General features: G+C 40.9%; 1 protein-coding gene across 7 annotated transcripts in view; it reads left to right on the top strand.

Annotated features, from left to right (window-relative positions):
- Window positions 1-26722, top strand: part of LOC121296732 (septin-9-like) — a 41476-nt gene that overhangs the window by 2068 nt on the left and 12686 nt on the right. The window contains exons 2-4 of one of the 7 annotated variants that reach the window (XM_041222511.1): window positions 835-861; window positions 2114-2170; window positions 15861-16490. In XM_041222511.1, coding sequence (XP_041078445.1) covers window positions 835-861; window positions 2114-2170; window positions 15861-16490 — 714 coding nt within the window. Of the gene's footprint in view, window positions 1-834; window positions 862-2113; window positions 2171-3640; window positions 3731-4002; window positions 4099-7781; window positions 7861-15860; window positions 16491-22848; window positions 22869-26722 lie in introns of those variants that run through there. The other 6 variants (XM_041222512.1, XM_041222517.1, XM_041222514.1 and 3 more) reach the window with 6 other exon arrangements.

Here is a 26722-nt window from a genome sequence, read left to right as displayed (position 1 = left end):
TTCATTCTGCAAGTCTTGTTAATGAATAACTTCCCCAGTTGACAGGTTGATTTACTTTGATGTTGGTCTGACAATAAAACATTCTGCAGCAAAAACACAGTCTGTTCCAGCAAAATACAACGCTCGGTTCATTGATGAAAGCATGCACTCAGCACACTAAACCTCCCTTAGACAAATAAGGGATTTCTGTACCAATATGGTAAAGGTTGGGTATTTTTGCACATAAACATAAATTAAATGCAGGGCAATATATCTACTTCTGATCTTGTATAATAGTCTTCCAGTTGAAGTAATACTTGTTGCACATACTATCTGATTGTTTTAACACACCACAATTAATTCCATTGGAATGCATATGTTTTAATAGCAATGTCACTTGCAGCATCGTTGGTTGTTCAAAGGTTAGCTAAAACATACCTTCTTTGCTTTTGCAGGAATGCTATTGGAATTTGCAGGAATGCTGTTTTTATGAACTCAATGTGATTGGTTTTCCTTTACTCTGATACTGCAAGTGTGTAGCAGCACATCACTGCCAGGGGTTTGTTTGTGAAATGCATTGTGACACCCCCCCCCCCCCCCCCCCCCCAAGTGGAACAGTTAATGCAGCTGAAACCGTACAGTGAAAGCTTTCCCAGTAAGAGACTCTGAAACAGATGTGTCAATGAAGACCTAGAGTCACTGCTGGCTAACCCAAACCCTAACCCTAACCCTAACCATTGCATCATGGTAGCAGTGAAGACACATTGACCTGTCCTGCTTTTTCACTTTGTGATTTATTGTTGGCTTATCGCTGTGTCTCTATGTTTGGTACCCCATGATCTACAATAACAACAGACCCTGTACATCATCAGCTCAAGGAGGGTAAGAGCCACACTACATCATCAGCTCAATAAGGGTAAGATTCACATTACATCTTCAGCACAATGAGGGTAAGATCCACATTGTACATTATCAGCACAATGAGGGTAAGATCCACATTGTACATCATCAACACAATGAGGGTAAGATCCACATTGTACATCATCAGCACAATGAGAGTAAGATTCACATTGTACATTATCAGCACAATGAGGATAAGATCCACATTGTACATCATCAGCACAATGAGGGTAAGAGCCACACTACATCATCAGCACAATGAGGGTAAGATCCACACTACATCATCAGATCAATGAGGGTACGATCCACACTACATCATCAACACAATGAGGGTAAGATCCACACTACATCATCAGCACAATGAGGGTAAGATCCACACTACATCATCAGCACAATGAGGGTAAGATCCACACTACATCATCAGCACAATGAGGGTAAGATCCACACTACATCATCAGTACATTGAGGGTAAGATCCACACTACATCATTAGCTCAGTGAGGGTACGATCCTTGGGTCCACATTGGGGGATTGACTCATATTGTGTGTCCTGGTATGGAAAGCGCTTGAGCCTGTCTGCAGTCTCTGTGCTCTGATCTAGGCGCTGCTCACCGCAAAGTGAATTCCAGCAGAACAACAGCTCACTAAAAGTAATGGGCCTCTGTGATTAGTGCCTGCTGGTTGAACACATGTGATTCAGGGTTCAAAGATGTAGCATGTGATAGATACTTCCACAGCAGCCTCATTCCCTTTCCATTTCTCATCACTTTGATAATGACACATGAGCTACATCAGGGTTTGTTCTTTTGTTAACCCTTAGCTTGGAGTAACGTGCTCCAGGAATCAGCACAGCACATGACCCTTGTGTGTGGTGCTGAAGGCAGAGACACAGAAAGTAACACTTTGATTGTTCTGTCAGCTGTCTTTATCAGTATCGTACCATTCAGCTTGAAGATGAAACAAGTTTTCATGGTCCTGTAGGAATGCCTCTCAAAGAGGTGGACTTTAAAAAACATTTCATTTATATCACTGTTTGGCCTTTAAATGTGAACAAAATTACCAATTCAGGATGTTCATCTAAAGATATGTTTAAATACAGTCATATTTTAACTTTGAGATAACTGTGTTACTCACAGAAAAAGAGCAAAAATGTGTCCAAAGTATTGAGTGTAATAACGATGTCACATAAAAGGTGTATTTCCAGAACTGTATGACTAACTTTGTATTTGTTCTAGGGATTACAAAGACTCCTAGTGGGAGGTTAAGGAAAATCTCAGATCCCACAAGTCCAAGTAAGTCGAATGTTTTATGCCCAATCCATAGTTTTTATTTTACATTTCATTACTAATGGCATGTTTGTGATGGCACATAATTCTGGATATTTCCCTTGATTGTCTTCTGTTTTCATATCTAATGGTGTTTTTTGCTTTTGGCCGTTGCTCAGATTTGATATGCTTGTACAACATGAACCAGAAGCTTTCTGAGCTGCCCAGTCTGCAGCCCAAGTTTACACAAAGACATGTTGTGTGCAAAGTTCACATTAACAATAAAAACATGCTTTTACTGTGAGTAGTCTGCTTGTGTCATCTGCACAAAACCCCAGGAATCTGGATCTCATGCTGCTGAAAGTGAGTGTCTGTATCCAGCTATCTGTCCCACTAATTGCAGCCTTGGCTTAAGTATGGACATTTAGCTGCAGTTAAATTGGGAGTCTGTCTCAAACTAGAGTAGCATACGAACTGAAACACATACAGCTGAACTGCTAAAAGAAACACATACAGCTGTGCTTGTATTTTGGGCGGTCTGTACCGTGTGTTTTTAAATAACCCTCTTGGTCTCTGTGAAGTTCAGAACATCACACTCTGGTGCTGTTTTATTGATGTATTCTTAAACTAACTAATTAAACCCGAGTCAGGGCCTCATGCAGTTCACTGATACATTATTCCTGCTGTACCTGGTGCAGACTGGCCATCCAGGACTGGGGTTACCCCCTGTGCATTTCACTGATACATTATACCTGCTGTACCTGATGCAGACTGGCCCTCCAGGACTGGGGTTACCCCTCAGGCAGTTCACTGATACATTATACCTGCTATACCTGGTGCAGACTGGCCCTCCAGGACTGGGGTTACCCCCCATGAAGTTCACTGATACATTATACCTGCTGTACCTGGTGCAGACTGGCCCTCCAGGACTGGGGTTACCCCCCATGAAATTCACTGATACATTATACCTGCTGTACCTGGTGCAGACTGGCCCTCCAGGACTGGGGTTACCCCTCAGGCAGTTCACTGATACATTATACCTGCTGTACCTGGTGCAGACAGGCCCTCCAGGATACTTAAAGTCCACACTTTAAAATATATTTTTTAATAGTTTTGTATAATTATTTGTGTTGAGTGAGACAGCATTGTGGGCTCCCAGGTCTGTAGCGGAGAGTTTCTGATCGCCTCACAGAGGAAGCACAATGGCTTCATCAGGAGTTTTCTGAGCAGAGCGGGTTATTTTGGGTTGAGGAGTACAAGTCACGTGGCCCTGGTTTCCATTTCAGACACAATGCTGCTTCAGTGTTGGGCAGAAAGAAAAAAAAAGGGAACTCCATATGATCAGCACATGGCAATGCAGTCATTGTGCGTGCCTTCAATATCACAACACATTGAAGGAATTAGACTGTGAAGGGATAGAAAGAGAGAGAGAGAGAGTGTGTGTGTGTGTGTGTGTGTGTGTGTGTGTGTGTGTGTGTATGTGTGTGTGAGAGAGGGAGAGAATGTGAGATAGAGAGAGAGGGGAAAGTCTCTAAAGAAAGGCTGGTTGATTGTGTAATCCAGCTATGGAGGGGGACAGAATTGCAGGTAGGCTCTTGGTGTAATTGTTGCTTCTAATTTAGTGGAGCTGCTCCTGTTTCATTGGGGATCTGCTCCTGTTTCACTGGGGATCTGCTTCTGTTTCAGTGGTGAGCTGCCGCTGCTGTTTCAGTGGTGAGCTGCTGCTGCTGTTTCAGTGGTGAGCTGCTGCTGCTGTTTCAGTGGGCAAGCGAGCTCCTTGTCTGGATTGCATTGGGCTGCATTGTGGAGAAGTTCAAACGCCACACTGTGTGCTGGAGCGGGCAGAGCCAGTCTGCCTTTGAATGCCACTAACTAGGATTGTACAGGCTGGGTTAACTGGTGATGTTGAGGGAATTTAGAAGGAGACTAGATGGAGCCGTCCAACGTAGGGGACTGTGAGTACACTGTGTTTCATTTATTTGTTCTATAGATATTTAAAATGCTGTCTGAACATTTGTAGTTATTTTAAATGATTTATTTGTGGCTATACCCATGCACTTATGGCTGTCTGTGTGTATGTATACTTAAGCTATGTTTTTGTACATATGATGTGGCTACAAGACTAATAATTAGTGTCCTTGTGAATCCCAACACATTGAAATGTATTTCCTACGGATGTGAATGTGTTACATTACATGTCATTTTATAGATTTGAACATGTGAAATGTACATGGAGATTCTTATGTAACACAAACTGCTTCAGAAAAAGATATTACTGTTCCTGTTGCTGATATTGACAAAACAGTATGAGCGTTGGGTAAACATGGGAGAAAAAAATCATACAAATGTACATTAAAGAAATGATGTGTATGTGTGAGGGAGCAGACACACAGGATTGAAAAATGCAGGCATTAGGACCCCAGGGAACTCAGCAGGCTGGAGCCATCCTAGCACCAGGGGTTCTACGGAGCCAAGATGGCTGCCAGCCACAGAAACACACATTTCAATGTGCAGGACCTTTGCGATGACACAGTGTCCCACTACTTGGCTTGTGGGGACTCTGAATTTTGAAGCACATTCCCAGCTGTTGCGTATGTCTCCAGTGCAGAGTCTGCATTATTGGATACTGAACAGAACTGAAGAAAGAAGAGCAGAGTCACACAATACTGTACAATCTGAGAGCAGTCACACAATACTGTACACTGAGAGCAGTCACACAATACTGTACAATCTGAGACAGTCACATAATACTGTTCAATCTGAGAAGAACAGAGTCACACAATACTGTACAATCTGAGAAGAACAGAGTCACACAATACTGTACAATCTGGATTAGAATAACATCCTTTTTGGACCAATTGCATCATCTCTTTGGTACCTCACCAGGTTTTCATGAAGGAGGGACTATTCAGAATAATGTTCACGTTAGACTGCTTCTGTTTTGTTTCTTGTCTTCTGAGTTTACGATAGATATTATTTAGATTTTGTTGCCCTTTGAAACAAAAATTGAAGCAATAAAATGCATCATTAGTTGAGCTTCATAGTTGCGAGGTGCCATGTACAATTCAGCTGAGCAGAGTTAATGTTCATGCTTGAAGCACTTTCCTGGTGTCCAGGCATCTCTATAATACTTTCTGATTGGAAAGCCCTATCTACTTTGAAGACGAGCTCTGAGGACCCGACTAACTCTATTCCACATTCTGAAAGAGCAAAGCAAGCCCCTTCTGCGCACCTATGGTTATAAGATGCAAATCATCCCCGACTCACACCTCCACCTCCATACTAGCTGCAGGTCACCTCTACTGGAAACCAGACACAGTTAAGCAGGTAGACTGTATTCCCTCTGTGCAGCACGGAGATGCTGTTTTCGAGAGGTAGTGCTTTGTTGAGTTGCCAGCAGAGGATGCACAAGTTGTTATCTCAGCAGTCGTAGTAGACGAATAGAAAAAGGAATTGTGAGTCCATTTCTCAAACACTTGTTCTTGTTGTTCCTGGACCACATGTTATTAACATATCGAAAGTTAGAAAAATGAGAACTTAATATTGCAAAAATGCTAGAACATTCTCACTCCGGACTGATTAGTGAAACACTGTTGTAGCATATAGCTAAAGCACAGCCCTGCTTTGTCTGAATGTAACTGTGATCCACAAGGTGTCACTATTAACCCACACGGTTCCTATTCCCCACTCGGCTCCCCACAAAGCTCCTGCCCATGTGACAGTATGCTTGGTTTAGGCTCCAGTTCTGAAACACTGCTGAGAGCTCACTCTGTTGTTTTCTCTGTCACGAAGGCTTTCGTTTTCTCCTCACAGTGGTTGCGGAGCGGCATTAAGCCCAGATAATGTTTTTAATCTGAAGACTTTAAACACTCCTTCACAAGACACAGTTCTACTAAACCATTATTTAAACACATTTAAGCACTGCAGACTAGTAAAAATGTGCTGCTTAAGCCATTTGCCTGATGTCTGTTTTCCATAAAAGTATAGGATTTCCTCTATGACTCATTTTGTGCAAGTCTTTTTTCCCAAGATGAAATACCTTCAGAAATAGTTGTTACTATGCAGGAGGCTGGGGCTTGGAAACCACACCTTTAGCAATGAAAACAATGTTTGTTGCCATTATTCTTTTAAAAGGGAATAACAGGTTAATCTCACACTGTTTCACTGGAGTTACTAGGAAGGGGGAACATTGTTGAGGCAAGTGGGGTGTTGTTATTTACTTACAGTTACAGATTTTATGCTTGATGATGTAAAGGCAGAATCTATTAAGTCTGTGGTACTTCAATTATAAGTATCTAAATCCACTGATGCATGCTGATCTCGTTCAGTCTGCAACTCAAACACATCTGCCAGTTGAGAAGTAAAACAACTTCCTTCTGTTAAATACAAGATCAAAGGGAATGATAAACAAGGAAATGACCTCAATCACTTTACAGATAACATCGATGAATTGCTTTGAACAACTTAAACAATTTTACCAACTAAATGTGCGTCAAGTGTGTATGGCTGACTATTATTAGTGTAGATTAGATTGTCTCTTATACTTCATGTACAGTGTGTTAACTGATCCAAATTATGGATAACTACAGTATATATACTGTAAAATTGACAATTTGTTTTAAGTAGATCGAATCGATTTTTCAATAACATTTTCTGATTTGTTTTACTCTCCTGGTGAATTTGCTGCAGCTGTACTAAGACCCAGCCAATGGATTTAACCATGAGCCAATGATAGCCTGGGCACTGTTTATTAATGCGTGTTCCAGGGGCAGACAGCCCCTGGTTGCTCGTCCGATGGGATGTTTTTTGAGTCTCCTGCTGCTATTGGGATGGTTTTTAAGGTGACTTGCCAGAATCAGTGACTCTTAGTTTCTCCAGCAGTGGGAGTCGGGTCGTCTCATGATGAAGTCAGCTATAAAACAAAAGGCTTAGTTCATCTCACAAGCAGTTCAGACTCTGACTCTACATGAAGAAAGTTAAGGGGGTGTATTAGGCCCCCTTGAAAAAGCTCACAAATCAGATGTTCAGTTTGAAACTAAAGCCTTTTATGAGCTGTCCTTATTTTTGTTTCGACATGCATACATACTTCCTGCATAAAGCTGCACATTCAGACGCAGTTTCCTTTGACAGACAGCTCATTCCACCAGTTCTTTATAAACATGTCAGTGTGTCTGTGTGTGTGTGTGTGTGAGTGTGCATGCATGCATGTGGGAGGCAGGAGGGATGGAGTACTTGCTGGGTCAGTTCCTCCCTTCTAAGAGGGGAGGGAGGGAGGGAGGCGGAAGGGGCGGTGCCTTTTTCTTTCACTGCAGATGCGAGGCTGCAACGTAGAACAAGTGACTCCGACCAGTCGCGATCTTGTTCGAAATAAGTTTGGACTCTTAAGAGAGTCTCTCTGAAAACACCCGAACCTGGACACGTCGCCATGACGTTACACCCCCCCCCCCACAAAAAAAAACACAAAGCTAAGTTATTAAACCCGAACCAAATTTTTGGGTCACACGAGGAGCACTTCACAAGAACTACCCTTGTCCTAAAGAAGGTACATAAGTTCTTATTCGTAATAAATAAATATCGATAGAAAGATAGATAACAGATATCTATATATATATTATAGATAATATATATAATATTATACTATATATATACATATATATAAAAGATGTCTGATTCCACTGTTAATGCACACTTGGAAGGAATTATATCAGACTTTGAAGGTTTGTCATTTCTTTTTCTATTTTAACAAGTGGATTGGGTGAAGGGCTGAAATGTTTTGGTGGTTGGGTGTGTGAGGGTCCAGGTTGGGATTTGTTATTTTTTTCTTATTAATATATTTGCAGGCTTTCTCCATGTGTTTAAATATGTTTCTTTCAGCTGGCATGTAAGTCTGTTTGTACTGTATGAAGCAGTGATGGTTCTGCCCGCATGGATTGTGAAAACTTTTTATAAAGGACAGTAACTGCGCCCACATTCCCCAGATTGGAATGGAATATACTAAAGCATTATTTAAAAAACAGAAAAAGTGTGTCCGAGTGTGCTAGGTTTTCAGTAACTTTTGATCCATGTGTTGAATTTCGAGTGCTATGTAGTGGGATGAATTCTAGTGCTAAGCCCAAGGCAGAATAAGCCCCAGTGCATTCAGTAACATAAGGATTTAATGAGACAAGCACAATTGGAGCTGACTCGATAACTAGCTTGCTTCTCCACGGCTTCCTATATTTGGATCCTTTGTTGTGTTTTGGCTGGGTCGTCTTTTACATCTCAGTGCTGTTTTGTTTTGTTTATCATCTTTAAGATCTTCTATTCACAATAATCATATCAACAAAACTACAGTGATTTGTATATTGAAATTCTGACCCTCACAGAGCAGTATCAGTTACTATTGTAGTATTATTATTATTATTATTATTATTATATTATTATTATTATTATTATTATTATTATTATTATTATTATTCTATTGAAATGCTGAGCCTCACACAGAAACACTGCAGCACTCGGGTGGGAGGAGAGTTGGGGCTGGAAAAGGAAATTCCATGGGAAGCACACATTCCGCGGTGTACAATGTCTGGGTCGACGTGCCTTTTCAATGCTTTGTGTTTCTTAGTACATTTCTGTAAATGGAGATGACTCTTATATTAGCTCAATAGGTTCAATACTGTAGCCTATTGCTTTGATGAGGCAGCTAGATTTCTGCAAGGCAGGGGGAGTTGGCTTGTGACATTTTAGGTAAAACTATCTTTGCTTCGAATTTGCTTGTATTTCTAATGATATTCTAACTAATTGAAGAAATACCAGCGTTTAGTTCAGGTCATTTACTGTTTCTTAAAGAGTAAACGTATTTTGCCAGGTGTTATTTTAAACTTAAATCACGTAATTATTCTTAGATTTAACCTTTTTTCAGATTTTGCTTAACACATAAATGTTTACAAAAACAAAAACAAAAGTTTTGAAAATATGTACTTTCAGATATAATTTATAAATATTGAAAATGCGTGTCACCAATTCAACATTTAATGTCACTATGACAATTAAATCTGGAAAAAATTGCTTCTGCATCACTGCCCTGAAAGTGGAACGTGTTCGTTCCTCTTCTCTATAAATTCAATGTTTTTTTTTTTGTAAAAGTCACCCAAGCTTTAAACTGTTCACGCACTCCTTAGGAATGTATTTGTATTTCCAATCATAGTATAACATTAAGTGCAGTAACGCTGTTTCTCTGCTGCAGTAACGATGTTTCTCTGCTGCAGTAATGCTGTTTCTCTGCTATAGTAACGTTGTTTCTCTGCTGCAGTAACGATGTTTCTCTGCTGCAGTAGCGCTGTTTCTCTGCTGCAGTAACGATATTTCTCTGCTGCAGTAATGCTATTTCTCTGCTGCAGTAATGCTGTTTCTCTGCTGTAGTATCTCTGTTTCTCTGCTGCAGTAACACTGTTTCTCTGCAGCAGTAATGCTGTTTCTCCGCTGCAGTAACGCTGTTTCTCTGCATCAGTAACACTGTTTCTCTGCAGCAGTAATGCTATTTCTCTGCTGCAGTAATGCTATTTCTCTGCAGCAGTAATGCTGTTTCTCTGCTGTAGTAACGCTGTTTCTCTGCTGCAGTAATGCTGTTTCTCTGCAGCAGTAATGCTGTTTCTCTGCTGCAGTAACGCTGTTTCTCTGCTGCAGTAACACTGTTTCTCTGCAGCAGTAATGCTGTTTCTCTGCTGTAGTAACGCTGTTTCTCTGCATCAGTAACACTGTTTCTCTGCAGCAGTAATGCTATTTCTCTGCTGCAGTAATGCTGTTTCTCTGCAGCAGTAATGCTGTTTCTCTGCTGTAGTAACGCTGTTTCTCTGCTGCAGTAACTGTTTCTCTGCAGCAGTAACACTGTTTCTCTGCAGCAGTAATGCTGTTTCTCTGCTGCAGTAATGCTGTTTCTCTGCTGCAGTAACGCTGTTTCTCTGCAGCAGTAATGCTGTTTCTCTGCAGCAGTAATGCTGTTTCTCTGCAGCAGTAATGCTGTTTCTCTGCTGTAGTAACATTGTTTCTCTGCAGCAGTAATGCTGTTTCTCTGCTGCAGTAACGCTGTTTCTCTGCTGCAGTAACACTGTTTCTCTGCTGCAGTAACGCTGTTTCTCTGCTGCAGTAACGCTGTTTCTCTGCTGCAGTAATGCTGTTTCTCTGCTGTAGTAACTCTGTTTCTCTGCAGCAGTAATGCTGTTTCTCTGCAGCAGTAATGCTGTTTCTCTGCTGTAGTAACACTGTTTCTCTGCAGCAGTAACACTGTTTCTCTGCAGCAGTAATGCTATTTCTCTGCAGCAGTAATGCTGTTTCTCTGCTGCAGTAACGCTGTTTCTCTGCTGCAGTAACACTGTTTCTCTGCAGCAGTAATGCTGTTTCTCTGCTGCAGTAATGCTATTTCTCTGCAGCAGTAATGCTGTTTCTCTGCTGCAGTAATGCTGTTTCTCTGCTGCAGTAACGCTGTTTCTCTGCAGCAGTAATGCTGTTTCTCTGCAGCAGTAATGCTGTTTCTCTGCTGCAGTAATGCTATTTCTCTGCAGCAGTAATGCTGTTTCTCTGCTGCAGTAATGCTGTTTCTCTGCTGCAGTAATGCTGTTTCTCTGCTGCAGTAATGCTGTTTCTCTGCAGCAGTAATGCTGTTTCTCTGCTGCAGTAATGCTATTTCTCTGCAGCAGTAATGCTGTTTCTCTGCTGCAGTAATGCTGTTTCTCTGCTGCAGTAATGCTGTTTCTCTGCTGCAGTAACGCTGTTTCTCTGCAGCAGTAATGCTGTTTCTCTGCTGCAGTAATGCTATTTCTCTGCAGCAGTAATGCTGTTTCTCTGCTGCAGTAATGCTGTTTCTCTGCAGCAGTAATGCTGTTTCTCTGCAGCAGTAATGCTGTTTCTCTGCTGTAGTAATGCTGTTTCTCTGCTGCAGTAACACTGTTTCTCTGCAGCAGTAATGCTGTTTCTCTGCTGTAGTAACGCTGTTTCTCTGCTGCAGTAACACTGTTTCTCTGCAGCAGTAACGCTGTTTCTCTGCTGCAGTAACACTGTTTCTCTGCAGCAGTAATGCTGTTTCTCTGCTGCAGTAATGCTATTTCTCTGCTGCAGTAATGCTGTTTCTCTGCTGTAGTAACGTTGTTTCTCTGCAGCAGTAATGCTGTTTCTCTGCAGCAGTAATGCTGTTTCTCTGCTGCAGTAATGCTATTTCTCTGCAGCAGTAATGCTGTTTCTCTGCTGCAGTAATGCTGTTTCTCTGCTGTAGTAACGCTGTTTCTCTGCTGCAGTAACACTGTTTCTCTGCAGCAGTAATGCTGTTTCTCTGCTGCAGTAATGCTATTTCTCTGCAGCAGTAATGCTGTTTCTCTGCTGCAGTAATGCTGTTTCTCTGCTGTAGTAACGTTGTTTCTCTGCAGCAGTAATGCTGTTTCTCTGCTGTAGTAATGCTGTTTCTCTGCTGCAGTAACACTGTTTCTCTGCAGCAGTAATGCTGTTTCTTTGCTGTAGTAACGCTGTTTCTCTGCTGCAGTAACGCTGTTTCTCTGCAGCAGTAATGCTGTTTCTCTGCTGCAGTAACACTGTTTCTCTGCAGCAGTAATGCTGTTTCTCTGCTGCAGTAATGCTGTTTCTCTGCTGCAGTAATGCTGTTTCTCTGCTGCAGTAATGCTGTTTCTCTGCAGCAGTAATGCTGTTTCTCTGCTGTAGTAACATTGTTTCTCTGCAGCAGTAATGCTGTTTCTCTGCAGCAGTAATGCTGTTTCTCTGCTGCAGTAATGTTTCTCTGCAGCAGTAATTGTTTCTCTGCAGCAGTAATGCTGTTTCTCTGCTGCAGTAATGCTGTTTCTCTGCTGCAGTAATGCTGTTTCTCTGCTGTAGTAATGCTGTTTCTCTGCTGCAGTAACACTGTTTCTCTGCAGCAGTAATGCTGCTTCTCTGCTGCAGTAATGCTATTTCTCTGCTGCAGTAATGCTGTTTCTCTGCTGTAGTAACGTTGTTTCTCTGCAGCAGTAATGCTGTTTCTCTGCTGTAGTAACATTGTTTCTCTGCAGCAGTAATGTTGTTTCTCTGCAGCAGTAATGCTGTTTCTCTGCTGCAGTAATGCTATTTCTCTGCAGCAGTAATGCTGTTTCTCTGCTGCAGTAATGCTGTTTCTCTGCAGCAGTAATGCTGTTTCTTTGCTGCAGTAATGCTGTTTCTCTGCAGCAGTAATGCTGTTTCTCTGCTGCAGTAACACTGTTTCTCTGCAGCAGTAATGCTGTTTCTCTGCTGCAGTAATGCTATTTCTCTGCAGCAGTAATGCTGTTTCTCTGCTGTAGTAACGTTGTTTCTCTGCAGCAGTAATGCTGTTTCTCTGCTGTAGTAACATTGTTTCTCTGCAGCAGTAATGCTGTTTTTCTGCAGCAGTAATGCTGTTTCTCTGCTGCAGTAATGCTATTTCTCTGCAGCAGTAATGTTGTTTCTCTGCTGCAGTAACGCCGTTTCTCTGCTGTAGTAATGCTGTTTCTCTGCTGCAGTAATGCTGTTTCTCTGCTGTTGTTTAAGGTGATCTGAGAGAAGTTAAAGTTTCCCATGTTTAGTACAGTGCTTTGTTTTTTATCCACTTAATTTTTTTATCCATTTATCCAAGTCCATAAAGTTCCCCACATTTGGGTAGGGATGTGCTTCTCTTTTGTGAGAATTTACTTCTGTTTTTTTTTAAGGTGATCACAGTGATACAGACTTCCCCACATTCAGGATTGTGTGAATTTGAGAATTTGCTATTGTTTTGTGTGTTCCTTCTAAACTGAAATAATTACATGATTTTCTGCATATATAGTGTATATAGAAGCCATGTTTAGTGCGTCCATCTACTTTTTTTTAAATTGAAGGTGAAGTCCTCTTTGCAGTCTATAGTTTAACCATGAAACATAAAGTAAGTGTCACAGAATATTATTATCACACTGGGAACAGGCTCAGGCATGTTTTTGACCCAGTTATTCATGAAGTACCTGTTATACTATCCTATGCACCAACACAATAATGCAAATACTGCACAAACATATGGTGTTAGACTTCAATATCCCTGCTTTTAACAGTCAGTGTGCACAGATCACCACAACACAGACACACACACTTATCCCCAGAGAACACAAAGGATGATAAGGAGTTGCTGTGTATAACACTCATTTCCTTTCACTGCAATTGAGTATGCAATCAGATTAAGAAGTGCTGGAAGGGATTTCAATCTACAGCTATGGCCCAAAGTTTGGTAGCATCCTATAGAATTAACACATTTTGCTTCATGAAGTCAAATGAAACCTGATGAATAATGTTACATTAACATATAGAATTACATACCGCTTTGTAGTTTTGAAATATGTGACATTTTGAAATCTAGCATGAAATACTGTACTATTATTATGGCTTCTGATAGTCTTTTGCAATATCATTGTGTAGTGTCTTTGATTACATTATGTTAAATAAAAGATCTAAATTATGTTTTTTTTTTTTTTAAAGTTATATCTCTATCCTAAAATTGTAGATAAAAAAAGCTTTTGGCCAGATCTGTGTATCACAGGTTTACCACAAGAAACACAAGCCTGCTTTACATATGTCCAAGGGTTCACTTTTGAAAGTATTCAAATCTCTCCCTTTTTTGGAAGAAACATGATCCTTCATCAAAACAATGACCTGCTGGTGTGCACTTGATAGGACTTGAGATTGAGCAATTTTAAAGGAGTGCTGAGATAAAGTTTACTGTTGTCTGTGCTGATGGTTTGAAGGACCCTGGCAGATGTGTTGAAAAGTATAGGATTTGAAATTCCTGTCCCAGTTTGTGAGAGGAATGGCTGGGTTTTTGTTAAGGTTCTGGAGGAAGTTAATTTAAACTTCTACAGTTTACACCACACTTTATAAACATGTATGTGTGCTTCAATAAAATGATGTATAGCATGATTAAAAACATTGAAGAATATGGTATATACAGCATATGTTATGTTTAGGGGTCTACCTAAATCGCGATTTCACGGAAATCGTGAAATTGAGGGGTCACCGCGAAATGCACTTCTTTTAGGGGCCAATGCATACTGGACAAGTATGGAGAAAAAAAAATAAACCTTGTTTAAATGAACTAGTGCACAATGCAAGAGACACAAACTATGTATCTTCCTTCTGTAGATATCCCTTTTTTATTCCTTCGCTGTCCTGTGTGCATTGCACTTAAACAAAAAAAAAAAAAACATATATATATATATATATATATATATATATATATATATATATATATATATATATATATATATATATATATATATATCCAAAGCAGTTCATGTTCTTGTTTCCTATTCAATGTTGTTTCCTATGTTTTAATCAGCCTATCAGCGCGTCTTTACTGTTTTTCTGTGACCTGTACTGTGCAGTAGGGGGCGGGACAAAGCTGATGCTGCATTGTTTTCATTTAGGTTGCTGAAATAGTTTTCAGCATTGGAGGTAAAATAGTAGAAATGGATGACAAAAAGCAAAGTATATTTCGGGTAATGATTGTTTCAAGATATTTCCCAATGAAAATGTACATGCAGATTGAGGTAATTGTTTTGCATATCTTATTGTGACTTTGGAGAAAATACGATTGATCACACATTAAATAAAAGGCTACTGCAGACTATTGAACTGAACGTAAAATAAACAGCTTTCAGAAACCAAACTGGAAAGTCAGCCCAGACAAAAAGTATTCCTGTCTGCAAGTTAAATCAGCACTAAAATGTTGATTTAACATAAGCCACCTCGCTTCAACCTGCTGCTTTCTTTTTTGCAGTTGGAATTTTAGACCCGAATAGCCACTTTTCTTTGTTTTGATTCGTTACTAATGAAACTAATTATTGGATGGGACAAATAACACGACAATGAACATGCTGCATACAGAATGTGCTGCATACATTGCCTTTATTAAAATATGCCAAATGCCCTTAGGTAAACGAGTTTTGGGGCTGTTTCTAATCGAGTTCCACATTTAAGTAGACTCCTAGTTATGTGATGTACTGTGGTATGATTTAAATTGATTGAATATGCTGATATTAACCTATTTAGATTAAATGACCCCAGCACAGTACAAACTCTTAGTGTTGGTGCACAGAAAGAGCATGTGACTGCTCTTGTATTAAAGCAATAGAAACCTTTCGGAACCCTGAGGGTTTGTGCAGACACAAAGGGATGGGCTAGATTAGTGGGGCTGGATTAAAATCCTGGCACAGTGTTTATGGACCTGACAGAAATCAATTCAGTGTCATGTGGGTATCATTTAGGTTGATTCCCATCCAAGTGCATCTCCGCTCCAGCACTCAAAGCATGAGTCTGCCTAGCACTTTTCTAGTCCTGCCAGTGAATCCAGTCAAAGAAAACCAGCACAAAGTTAGTGTTGCTTATAATTCACTCATTTCTTTTACTACAAAAGGCAGGATCCCTTTGGTGGGGTTCAACTAATTTATTACAACCAGTTTCTCAGCGAGATGTGGGGTGATAACTTAATTTCAAACAGACCTCTTCTAAATGTTTTTGAAGGGAACCATGCAACGGGATGCAGACTACAGAATCATGATCAGCTTTGGGAAGGGTCACTTAATCAATGTGTGGCACAGACTTCCCATCTTAAAATTTTCTAGAGCAGCACCTTTCTTGGGCTTTACTTTGTAATTTTTGGGAGTGATGGTGATTAATATGTTTTTCTAAAAACCATTTTGTGTGTGTTTTATTTCAGCTTTAAAAAGATCTTTTGAAGTAGAGGAGGTAGACACCCCAACGCATCCCTCCCTTCATTCCAGAAGAACAGCAAACCCTCCCCTGAGGTCTGCAGTGTCCAGCTCTGCACAGAGATTCCAGGACCTGGGAACCAAACACTCCTCGGAGCTCTCAACCCAGCGATCCCCCAAGACGAGCCTGAGGAGAGTGGAGCTGATAGGCCCCCGGCTCCCTGAAGCAGCTTCCCGGCGCACTGAGATCTCCATTGACATCTCCTCCAAGCAAGTGGAGAAAACCAGCCCAGGTGTATCAAGATTCGGGCTTAGAAGGCCAGAGGCCCAGGGTCACAAGCCCCCGGAGCTAATTCAGAAACGGGCAGAGATATCCATCGGCAAGCCGCAGGAATCCCCCCTGAGACGCACAGAGCCTCCCTTCTCCAGGATCCCTGACCCGCATCCCAGGAAGACAGAGTTTACAGCAGCCTCACAAACTGAGGTCCCTTCAAAACGTGTTGAGGTACAGGTCACAAAACCTGCAGAGCTCCCTGCTCCAGCAAGGGCAGCACCAAACATCCTACCTGCTGCCATCAGTGTGCAGCAGAGCCAGCCACAGCCTGCAGATACAGAGATCTTAATCAAGAGTCGAGACGGTACGTACTGGCTTTTCTGCTGCCTCTCCATCGTTTCAAACTCGATACTATTTGAATGTGATTGTGTGCAGAATATTGGCATCCATTTCATGGGTAGTGGGGATAATTTCTACAAGTGGCACGTGCATTCTGGTTCGGAGATGAATGCATGTTTTGGGAACAGAAACTGTCAGTATGTTTTTGTATTTGCCAGTATCTTGTTAGGTGGTCTTTTACTATGTATGCATTGATTATTTTTTGTGAGCTACTCGCTACCTCTTTAAAACCACCAATATATGTCTTTGAGCACTGGCAGCAGACAACTAGACTGGCCCTTAGAGTATTCTGCTCTGAGATGTTTGGTTGAATTGTCCTGATAATGAAGAGAGTTAGGATTTATCCTCTGAAGTTTGCAGACACTTGGTCTGCCTTTTCTTTAGCAAGGTCTTCATCAACAACAGCATTGCTATGAATTATCAACATGCAGTAAGGAATAGGCTGCTTGCCTTTTGCACGCAACCCACAATAGCTGGAGAGTTAGGTAATGCTGTCGGGGCCATTCTGAAAAAGGCTGGAGTAATAAAGCAGTAAAATACTCGCTGTAGAAAGAAATGACTCTGTGGCAGACTTTATTTGATGTTAAGTCACAGAACCAAGCTCCCTGATGACAATCATTTACAGTAATCTGAAATCCTGGAGTTTTGGAGGCTGTCTGCTACATGTTTAAATCAGTTGTAACCTTCAATGGTTGTTTTGGCTCTGCAGTAGGAAGAATGCTTGCCTGTATCCCCAGTTTGATTAAAACTGGATTTTAATGGTGGTTTCCCTCCCATCCCTCCACTAATCAAACCCCTTTCCAGAGCAGCCCTAGTTCAGAGAGACTGATCCTGATCTTCTAGCCCTGGTTTAGCGCTTTATTCTAATAGAACATAATGTTATTTGTATTAAAAGCTACAGCTGGGCAATAGTCATTTATAAATGTATTAATAAACAATGGAGTGCAAGATCAAGCTGTGACGCTGAGGCTGAACACTGACCAGCTGTTCCATCATTTTCTGGAAACCTCATTAAACAACAAGCCAGTCCTGGTTTTAGTAGGACTCCTTTGGCTCACAATTGCAGAAATTATTAATATATCAACTCCTTGTCAAACTGAAATCCCTTCTGATGTCTCTATTGGCCACTGAGGTCTGCAGATAACTTTTCTTCCATTTAAAGAGAGCAGAAACAACTTCCCTCCAACATTATAATCTCTGCATAATATATATATATATATATATATATATATATATATATATATATATATATATATATATATATATATATATATATATATATATATATATATATATATATCTGTGGGTTCATTTCCTTCAAAGCTGTAGTATTGCTATCAAGCTTAAACTCCAAGAAACAGAACTACATCTACCACAGTTTATCTGGGAATTACATACTGAAAATATACAGTAAACTGCTATGAAGACTGCAATTTATATAGATGCACAATAGGTCAGATCTTCCAGAGTTAAAAAAAAAAGGTATGAGACAGAGGAGAAATATGTGGTCCTTAGGGAAACATTTGCAAAATGTTTAAAACAGCATTGGACACATTTGGGTTAGATTACTGATTGTGAATTTCACTGATCACAGCTTGAGAGGGAAAGAAAGAAGAGAGCCAAATGGATTTGTTTAAACTTCAAAAATTAATACATTAGAGAGCCAAGCATGAGCTAATGTGGCAACATGGTAAAGAAAGCAATAAGCATAAGAAGAAACAGTGTGAGGTTACAACGGCTTACATCTTGTCATCCCTAAACCTGTCCCAATCCGTAAACCTACCTTAACCTTGTCCCTATCATTAACCCTGTCCCAATCCTTCTAATTTAACAAGTCGTAGTTTGGATATTTGTATGATGGGGTGGTGCTGATGCAATTCAAACAGGAAATGGCCTCATACACACACACACACACACACACACACACACACCCCTCTCTTCCTTCCCCTCTGTGTCTGCAGATCCCTCACAGCTTTTACCATTTTCTCTGATGACAAGTGGAAGTGATTACACCATTTCCTGCTCTCATATACAGCAGTGCTGTTGCAAAGAGGTTGTTGTTTTTTCTTTCCATGGAAACACTTGTAATATTTTGTTTTGTTTTTAAACTGGTGGTGGTGTTGGTGCAGATTAAAAGGTGACAGATGACTGAACTCCAAATTGAAGAATGTGGGTTTCCATTGAGGAGACAGGGCATGGCCATGCCAGTACAAAAGCTACTCACAGACTGCCTCCTAACATTACAGCACAGCAGAGAGACCATGAACCACCCTGATAGCACTTTACAAGGGACTAGACTAAGACTACCAGGCCTCGTTTTAGTACAAGGGCTGTTCAAAAAGTATAGCAGAAGACAAGCATTCTGATTGCATGCAGGACAACTGCCTTTGCTCCCTATACCACTCCTGTCAATGTATCAAGCTGCATGAGGCTGAATTCTACACATGCAAGATAACTAGAATGGCATACATGGTGAATAAGGATGCTGAGGAAATGATTTGAAGAATCGTAGCATAGGGACCAGCCACATACCATTAGTTTAGTACCAGCCTGACTGGATACCCAGAGTGTTTTGAGTATCTTAGTGCCAAGCTGTGGAAGAATTAGGAGATGAGGTCAGACTGAGCTGGCCTGCTTTCCCAGGGCAGAGTGGTCGTTAGTCATCAAGATGGGCATGAATGTGATGAGTATTATTTCTGACTCTGCTGTGAAACGATTTAACACAGTGATTGGCACCCAGCTGTGAAAAGATCTTCTCAGAATGATCAAATCTCAAACTGATGCATGAAACAACATATCACATTTTACCGCAGTAAATGAAATGTGGCTGACCTAACAGTTTAACAGTATAATTGTTCTACAGGGCATTGAACAGACCAGAAATTATGAGCAGACTTTTATTGTGGCCATAGATAATGAAATATTTCACCTACAGTATACTTTCATTTTCAGATATATTAGGTACCGTCACCACAGTAAGAAAAAAATAAGCTGTGTTTTACAGGTAGTGCAGCTTTAAGCAGTATAGCTAATGTTACTTCACCTGGAGAATGACATTGTTCTTCAACACCTTGTTTCCCCTGATGACTTGTATGGTTTGTAGCCAGAGACATGCTGAGGTGAAACAGTAACAATTATTTGAAAACATGGCGTGGTACCAGATAGGATCTTTAAAAATGAAAACACATGTTTGTCTATGAAAACTGTGCATCTGAAATCTTCATAACTTATGGAAAGGATTTAGGGAACCATTGTATTTGATAAAATCCCTTTAGGTTACAGTGTGAGACAATGGGCTTAATTGGGATTTGATCCATGATCTTCCACAACCTAGTTCTTGGCTCTAGCACATCCACAAGATATGTGTGCAAGATAATATCAAATGTATATAATATGTACTCATGCAAGTGTGTGTGTGAAGGTTGGTTTAAATGAAACACTGTGACAGAGACAGAATGATTCTTGGTGATAAATCTCCCTCCCGACCTGTGAGGGTGCTGTGTAAAGGGAACAGAGTACCCTGGACTGGATGGCCAGACAATTCATTCCCAGGGTTAGGTGGAAGTCTGCCATCTAGAAAAGGGGTGGAGCTACGGTACAATAAATCATCGACCGGGAAGGGAAACAATGTGGCAGCCACGGATTGGAGGAGCAGTTGCAATCGTTTACCAAGGGGTCATGATTGACAGTATATAAGGGGATGTAGCAAGATGTTCTGTTCCTTTGTTTTGGTTAACGCTAAACCAGAAGGAGACCTGTATTGTAATCGTGAGTGTTTCATTTGTTTTGTCATGTCTGAAAACTGTTTGGTTTCTGGCAACATCAAGCAGAGTTTACACAATGACAGTTCATTATCACTTACATGTGACTCAATGGAGAGCACTCCTCTCTTATCAAACTGCAGTTCATTATCACTTACATGTGACCCAATGGAGAGCACTCCTCTCTTACAAAATTGCAGTTCATTATCATTTACACTTGTCTCTATGAAGAGCACTCATCTCTTACAAAACTTCAGTTCATTATCACTTACACGTGTCTCTATGGAGAGCACTCATCTCTTACCAAACTGCAGTTCATTATCTCTCACTTACATTCTGCTATGACATGCCCTTTGATATATATGACAATGGGGAACTTGTCTAACTGGTGGCACTGTGTTCTAAGTTAAAACACAAAGAAACAAAACTGTCATTGCAGTGTGTGGTCACAGGGGGCAGACAAACTTTCTGCCTTAGGGGATAAAACTGAAAACTGTCTTTACAAATAGAACTGCAAGCAAATGAAACACACAAGTTTAGGTGTGTTTATTAAATACCACATGTTTCTGAGGAGCTCAGCTACAAGTCCATACAGTACCTTGCTCAGGTGTCAGTGAAAACACATTCTTCATTCACTGCTGAACTGTGTGGTCTCAAGACTTGTGTGATCTTGAAAGTGAGTTCTGTTTCCTCACAATAGACATTATTTTAATGTATTACACCTCTCTTACCATATAAAATCAAAGTAAAAACTCACCTGGGCTGTGGAAGGATGAAAGGAGATGCCCAGCCTCTGAGCTCTAACTACTTGAGCGCTTCATTGCTGGGAGTGAACAGATACAGGAGAAAGAGAAGGGATTCTGTATATTGAAACATAGCCATGTGATCTCCTGCCACATGCTCCCAGACAGTAAACAGGGCTGTGTGGTCTGTGTGGCTGTGTACTATAGTGTGTGTGACCAGCTAAGAACAGGGCTGTCTTTTGTATCTACATCAGTAAATAAAATCTGGACTTGCATTGCTTTTCAAAGCACTGCAGAATCTGCCAGCAGCTGTCACAGGAGACCCATAAAAGGAGAACATAGAGAAAAACTTCAGGATTTGAATTAAATCTGATGTTATATAGTACACATATATTGAATGTATTTAACATGTTTTCTTTTAACACACTCTTCTAGTCAAAAGTTAACAGATTATTTTTAACAGTACCTTTTAAAAAACAACCGTAACAGGAATATGCTTACCTTTTCCAATGTCAAAAAACAATAAGAATCTGAACACTGAAATTTAATTTTTTTAAATAAATATTCTGTTTGTAAATTAGGAATTTTACAACATGCTTTTCGTTAATGTCTATTTACATAGAGCTGTGGTGTTGGTAGTACAAGATATACATTAAAAGATGAGAAGGATTGTTCTGTATTTACACTGCTGACAGGGTAAACACCTCATAGGAACGACTGCAAGAGCTGCAAATCGGGTTCATTCTTCTCCAGAATGTGATCTAGCTGTAGTAAAAATACACTCCCTAGTTGTGTACAACAAATCCCCCAGCTAATGACCCGCCACTCATCTAAAAATGCTCATCTGACAAATTCAAGTCAATTTATAGAGTTTTACATGGAGCGCCGTGTTTGTAAATCTATACACATGGGAAGACACTTAGTTCTTTGCAACATTAGGTAACGGCTGACTATTTCGACAGCTAGGAGTATTACATAAATTAGAACCGGAACAGAACAGAACCGTTGTCAGTATTGGGAGCTTGGGAACCATCACTACTGAAGTACAGTTACAGGACTGTGATTTGTGAGAGGCTGTCAACGTGGAGCTGAGCAAAGATGAGCTATCTGTGCACATCTCTCTCTGCTCCATTAATGTGCACTGACTGTAGAATAGTGATTCAGAAGAGAGTCCGATGGGTTGGTACTGGTGGCAGCAACTGATTCAACTGAAAAAGTAAAAAATAGCTTGGTAAGCTTTGGTTATTCTACAATGTAACTTGAGCTACACTTGAGAATCAATCAATCAATCTTTATTTTATATAACGCCTTTCATAGTGGAACACCATCACAAAGAGCTTTACAAGATGCAGTAACAACAAGAAAATCCATTATACACTAAATACAGACAAATGCATAATACATGATATACAGTTAAAAAAAAAAAAAACAAGAACAAAAGACAATACATAATACATTAAATACAGTGGAAAGTGCATAATACATGATAGTAACTTAATATGTGAAATAGTAGCAGCAACTCAGCAGCTAATAGCAGATATGCACATGGCTGAGCTATATGCAGCCATGCTGCTCAGCATCAGAACACAAACGTAAAGGTGTGGCAGCAAGAATAAAAACAATCTAACAATTGTACTCTGAAGTTCCGATGCTTGCCTCAGTGATTCTGTGTCCTTGTTACAGCATGCAGCACAAAGCCCCATTGATCAGCGAATCAGGGGTGTGGTGTATATAGCTCCAGTATCTCTCACATGCCTAGCTGGTGGGAGGAGTCTGTCCGCGTTATGTGTGGGTCTCTCTCTCGAGCGCACAGGGAGGATTTAGAGATAGCAGAGCTGGGTGAGTGAGTCTCCAATATAAATCCTTTTGTTACACAGCATTCTGTTTCCGCACAGTTGTTTGCCAGGAACGTTGCTGTACAGCTTCATGTCGGAGTGGATGTGTTTGTTTGTTGCAAGTAAAGGATTATCAGGTGTGCAGCAGAGGGAGACAAGCAGGACATGATTGTTATTTCTAATCTAGTTGAAACTCGATTCCTGCTGGCTTCATTCAGCAGTCTTCTTGTCAGAATTTAATTTTCTCTTTACAGTCGCTTCCTAAATGCTCCGTGTGAACTGCAGGAATAGCAGCTTGAAGTCTCGAATTCCATTGTTTTGTTACTGCAGCAATGCAGATGGGCAATTAGCATGTGTTTCACAGCTCACTGTCTTTTGATTAATTGTATTCAGTAGAATAGGAATACTTCGTTCTCTATTTCATAATAATGCAGTGATTACATCTTTTCTCTTTGCCCTTAATCCAAAAGGATTATCATTTCCCGTGCCAGTGTTTTGTTCAGAGTAGATTGTATTTGCGATTAAGCGTCAATTTGCTAGATATCTTGTTCGTAGACTTTTACGTGATTTTTGCTCAAAGTGGTAACGCCTGGGGTCTGTGTTGCAGAGTGAGGTTTCTCTGTGTTACCCCTGTTGCAGCACACTGCTATATGCGTTCTTATGTTAAGATTTAAGATCGCTTCTGTATTCCCATGCGTTCTTATATTAAGGTTTCAGATCATTTCTGTATTCATATGCGTTCTTACATTAAGGTTTCAGATCACTTGTATTCATATGCGTTCTTACATTACATATGTATTCATATGCGTTCTTACATTAAGGTTTCAGATCACTTCTGTATTCATATGCGTTCTTACATTAAGGTTTCAGATCACTTCTGTATTCATATGCGTTCTTGCATTAAGGTTTCAGATCCTTTTCTGCATGAACAGTAAAGCCAGCTCAATATTTAATTGCTGCTGCTCCACATAATAGAGCTTCTCTGTTTATACTCTAAATGCAACAGGTTAATGTGTTTCTCGCCACATCTTATCAAATAACTTAATAGAGAAAACATTGAGTTTACACCCACAATTATCCATCAATTAACCTCAATGTGTTATATCTCTCTACAGGAAAGGCCCAGACACACGTTAGTATGATTTTCATTTTGCATGAATATAACTGTCTGTTCTATGTGCCTTCATGTATATTTAAAAACATGTTGCACACTATATTGTTATGTGATAATGCACAGCAGTAGTTGCACACGGCAAGACCTGCACACCCTTCTCTGTTTGGTGAGAATGTGTAAGTACTCTAAAAGTTCAGTATTTCAGTGTCTGACTGAACTGTTTGGGTAGATTGCAAAGAGACAATAGAAAGTGCAACAGACTGATGGCTTCATTCTGAACTGATTCTCTAATTCAGTCTTCTGCTCATTTGTGGCTTGGAACTGTAATGCACCTGCAAGCTGTGCCTTACATACTACATTGCAGCTTGGGGAGGCACAGCATAATGGACTGCATGTATTAATTGTATTATAGTACCACTTTGCTGGGCTGGTTCCCTTCTCCAGCCCATTTTCACTCATTGTATAAGATTCACTCTGGATTTGTCTGTCTCTGACTAGCTAGCTACAGTGAGGAGGCAGTCCATAGGGCTAGTGACCATTCTGACAGGCAAGGTCACATAGTTCAGTAAGTCTGAGTTCAGCAGAGTCTGTCTACCTAATAGTGACAGATTGCTCAAGGTGGAGCAAAGCCATTGCTGTATGTAGGAGTATTATTGAGGGCACAGTGGCTGCTGAACCATATACACTACTGCTTGAAGTGCTTCTTTCCATTTGTAATGCTTCACTTCAGCGCAGTAGCAGAATATATATGAAAATTGATGTTTAGATGTGGAATTTAAAGCCCCTCTGCTGAACTACATTTCAGAGACAGGGAAGCTGGGTTTAGCTTCTTTTTCTGTATCATGACCACGCCTCAGACCACTGGCTCTTCCTTTCCTGTTGCATCTCCAAACTCCACTGGGAATAAATCACTGCAAACATGCAGTGTTTCATATCAGTGTTTACTAAACTTACTTCAGCACAACTAAACACCAAAAAATTAGTACAAAATGGTCTATAGTTCATTTAGGGGCCCTGTCTCTCTATTAGCTTGCTGTGCTTTCAGATCCCCAGACAGTCTCTTGGCTTGCTGTGCTTTCAGAGCCCTGGACCGTCTCTTGGCTTGCTGTGCTTTCAGATCCCCGGACAGTCTCTTGGCTTGCTGTGCTTTCAGAACCCCGGACCGTCTCTTGGCTTGCTGTGCTTTCAGAGCCCCGGACCGTCTCTTGGCTTGCTGTGCTTTCAGAGCCCCGGACCGTCTCTTGGCTTGCTGTGCTTTCAGATCCCCGGACAGTCTCTTGGCTTGCTGTGCTTTCAGAGCCCTGGACCGTCTCTTGGCTTGCTGTGCTTTCAGAACCCTGGACCGTCTCTTGGCTTGCTGTGCTTTCAGAGCCCTGGACCGTCTCTTGGCTTGCTGTGCTTTCAGAGCCCTGGACCGTCTCTTGGCTTGCTGTGCTTTCAGAGCCCCGGACCGTCTCTTGGCTTGCTGTGCTTTCAGATCCCCGGACCGTCTCTTGGCTTGCTGTGCTTTCAGAGCCCTGGACCGTCTCTTGGCTTGCTGTGCTTTCAGAGCCCTGGACCGTCTCTTGGCTTGCTGTGCTTTCAGAGCCCTGGACCGTCTCTTGGCTTGCTGTGCTTTCAGAGCCCTGGACCGTCTCTTGGCTTGCTGTGCTTTCAGACCCCCGGACGGTCTCTTCGCTTGCTGTTCTTTTAGAGCCCTGGACAGACCCTTAGCTTGCTGTGCTTTGGTATCTTTGTGGATTTGAATCACAACAGTAAAGGATAGCCTGGTGTAAAATGAAAAGGACTTGCATGGTCTCTTTCATAGACTTGTTTCTGTTAACCATGTTTGCGCACTCTGTAATGAATAGATTGATTGAAGCAAAGTGAATTGTTTGTAGGTGGACTTATCCAACAGCATAACAAGCCCAACTCCTCTGCTTTGGATTGCAAAGTAGATTTGGTTTCAGTACAAGCGCATGAGCAGAAACATCCACAAATAGATATTTGCACAGAAATGTTGCGCTGCAACCCAATATTGCCTTTCTCTTTCTCTTGTAGCCCTGTCACTACTTGCATTGAGGGCTTTGCTTATTGTGTGTATTAACAGATCGCACTGCAGCCTTTGCCGTCCCCTATTAGTCACAAGCTCTGATTGCATTGGCAGCAGTGTTTTAGATTGTTGAACGTTAGCCATTCGTTAATGACCGGCACAGATTCTCCACTTAGTTTGGAAGCTGCCGTCGTTCTTATTTGAATGGAGGATGAATCTTTGTTTATAGTGGTTTCATAGCCTTGTATTTGCACTGCATCTTTATATTTCCCAGTTGATCGCATGACACATTCATTGGCTCCGCGCTATTGCATGAGGAGCCACGTGCCACACTGTGTCTGTCATGTTGAGTACAGTGTAGGAATGACTGATGTATTGCCAGATAATGCCACATTTACACACAGTGATTTCTGGAAAGCTTTACTATAAACATGCAGGGCAGGTAAAGCAGAGCTGTTTGTCAGACTAAATGAAGTTATTTAACTTGCTGTTTACTTAACATTCTCCTCCACACGTTTAACTGATACCTAAAAACCGTGGCTTGCAGAGTAAAACTAACATCAGAAATGGTGCAGTATTGTAGCTGTCCTATAACATATTCAGCAAGAAGGATTTCTCTCAAATATGCCTGCAAAATAAAATTGCATTGAAAGAAGGTGGCAAGCCTCAATGGTATTTGGTGCTATCCTATCCTAAGGATTGACAGACCCTG

The sequence above is a fragment of the Polyodon spathula genome, chromosome 21 (genome assembly GCF_017654505.1).
Source record: "Polyodon spathula isolate WHYD16114869_AA chromosome 21, ASM1765450v1, whole genome shotgun sequence".
Classification (NCBI taxonomy): domain Eukaryota; kingdom Metazoa; phylum Chordata; class Actinopteri; order Acipenseriformes; family Polyodontidae; genus Polyodon; species Polyodon spathula.
Note: the sequence above shows the minus strand (reverse complement) of the source record. Positions and strands in the feature narration are given on the sequence as shown.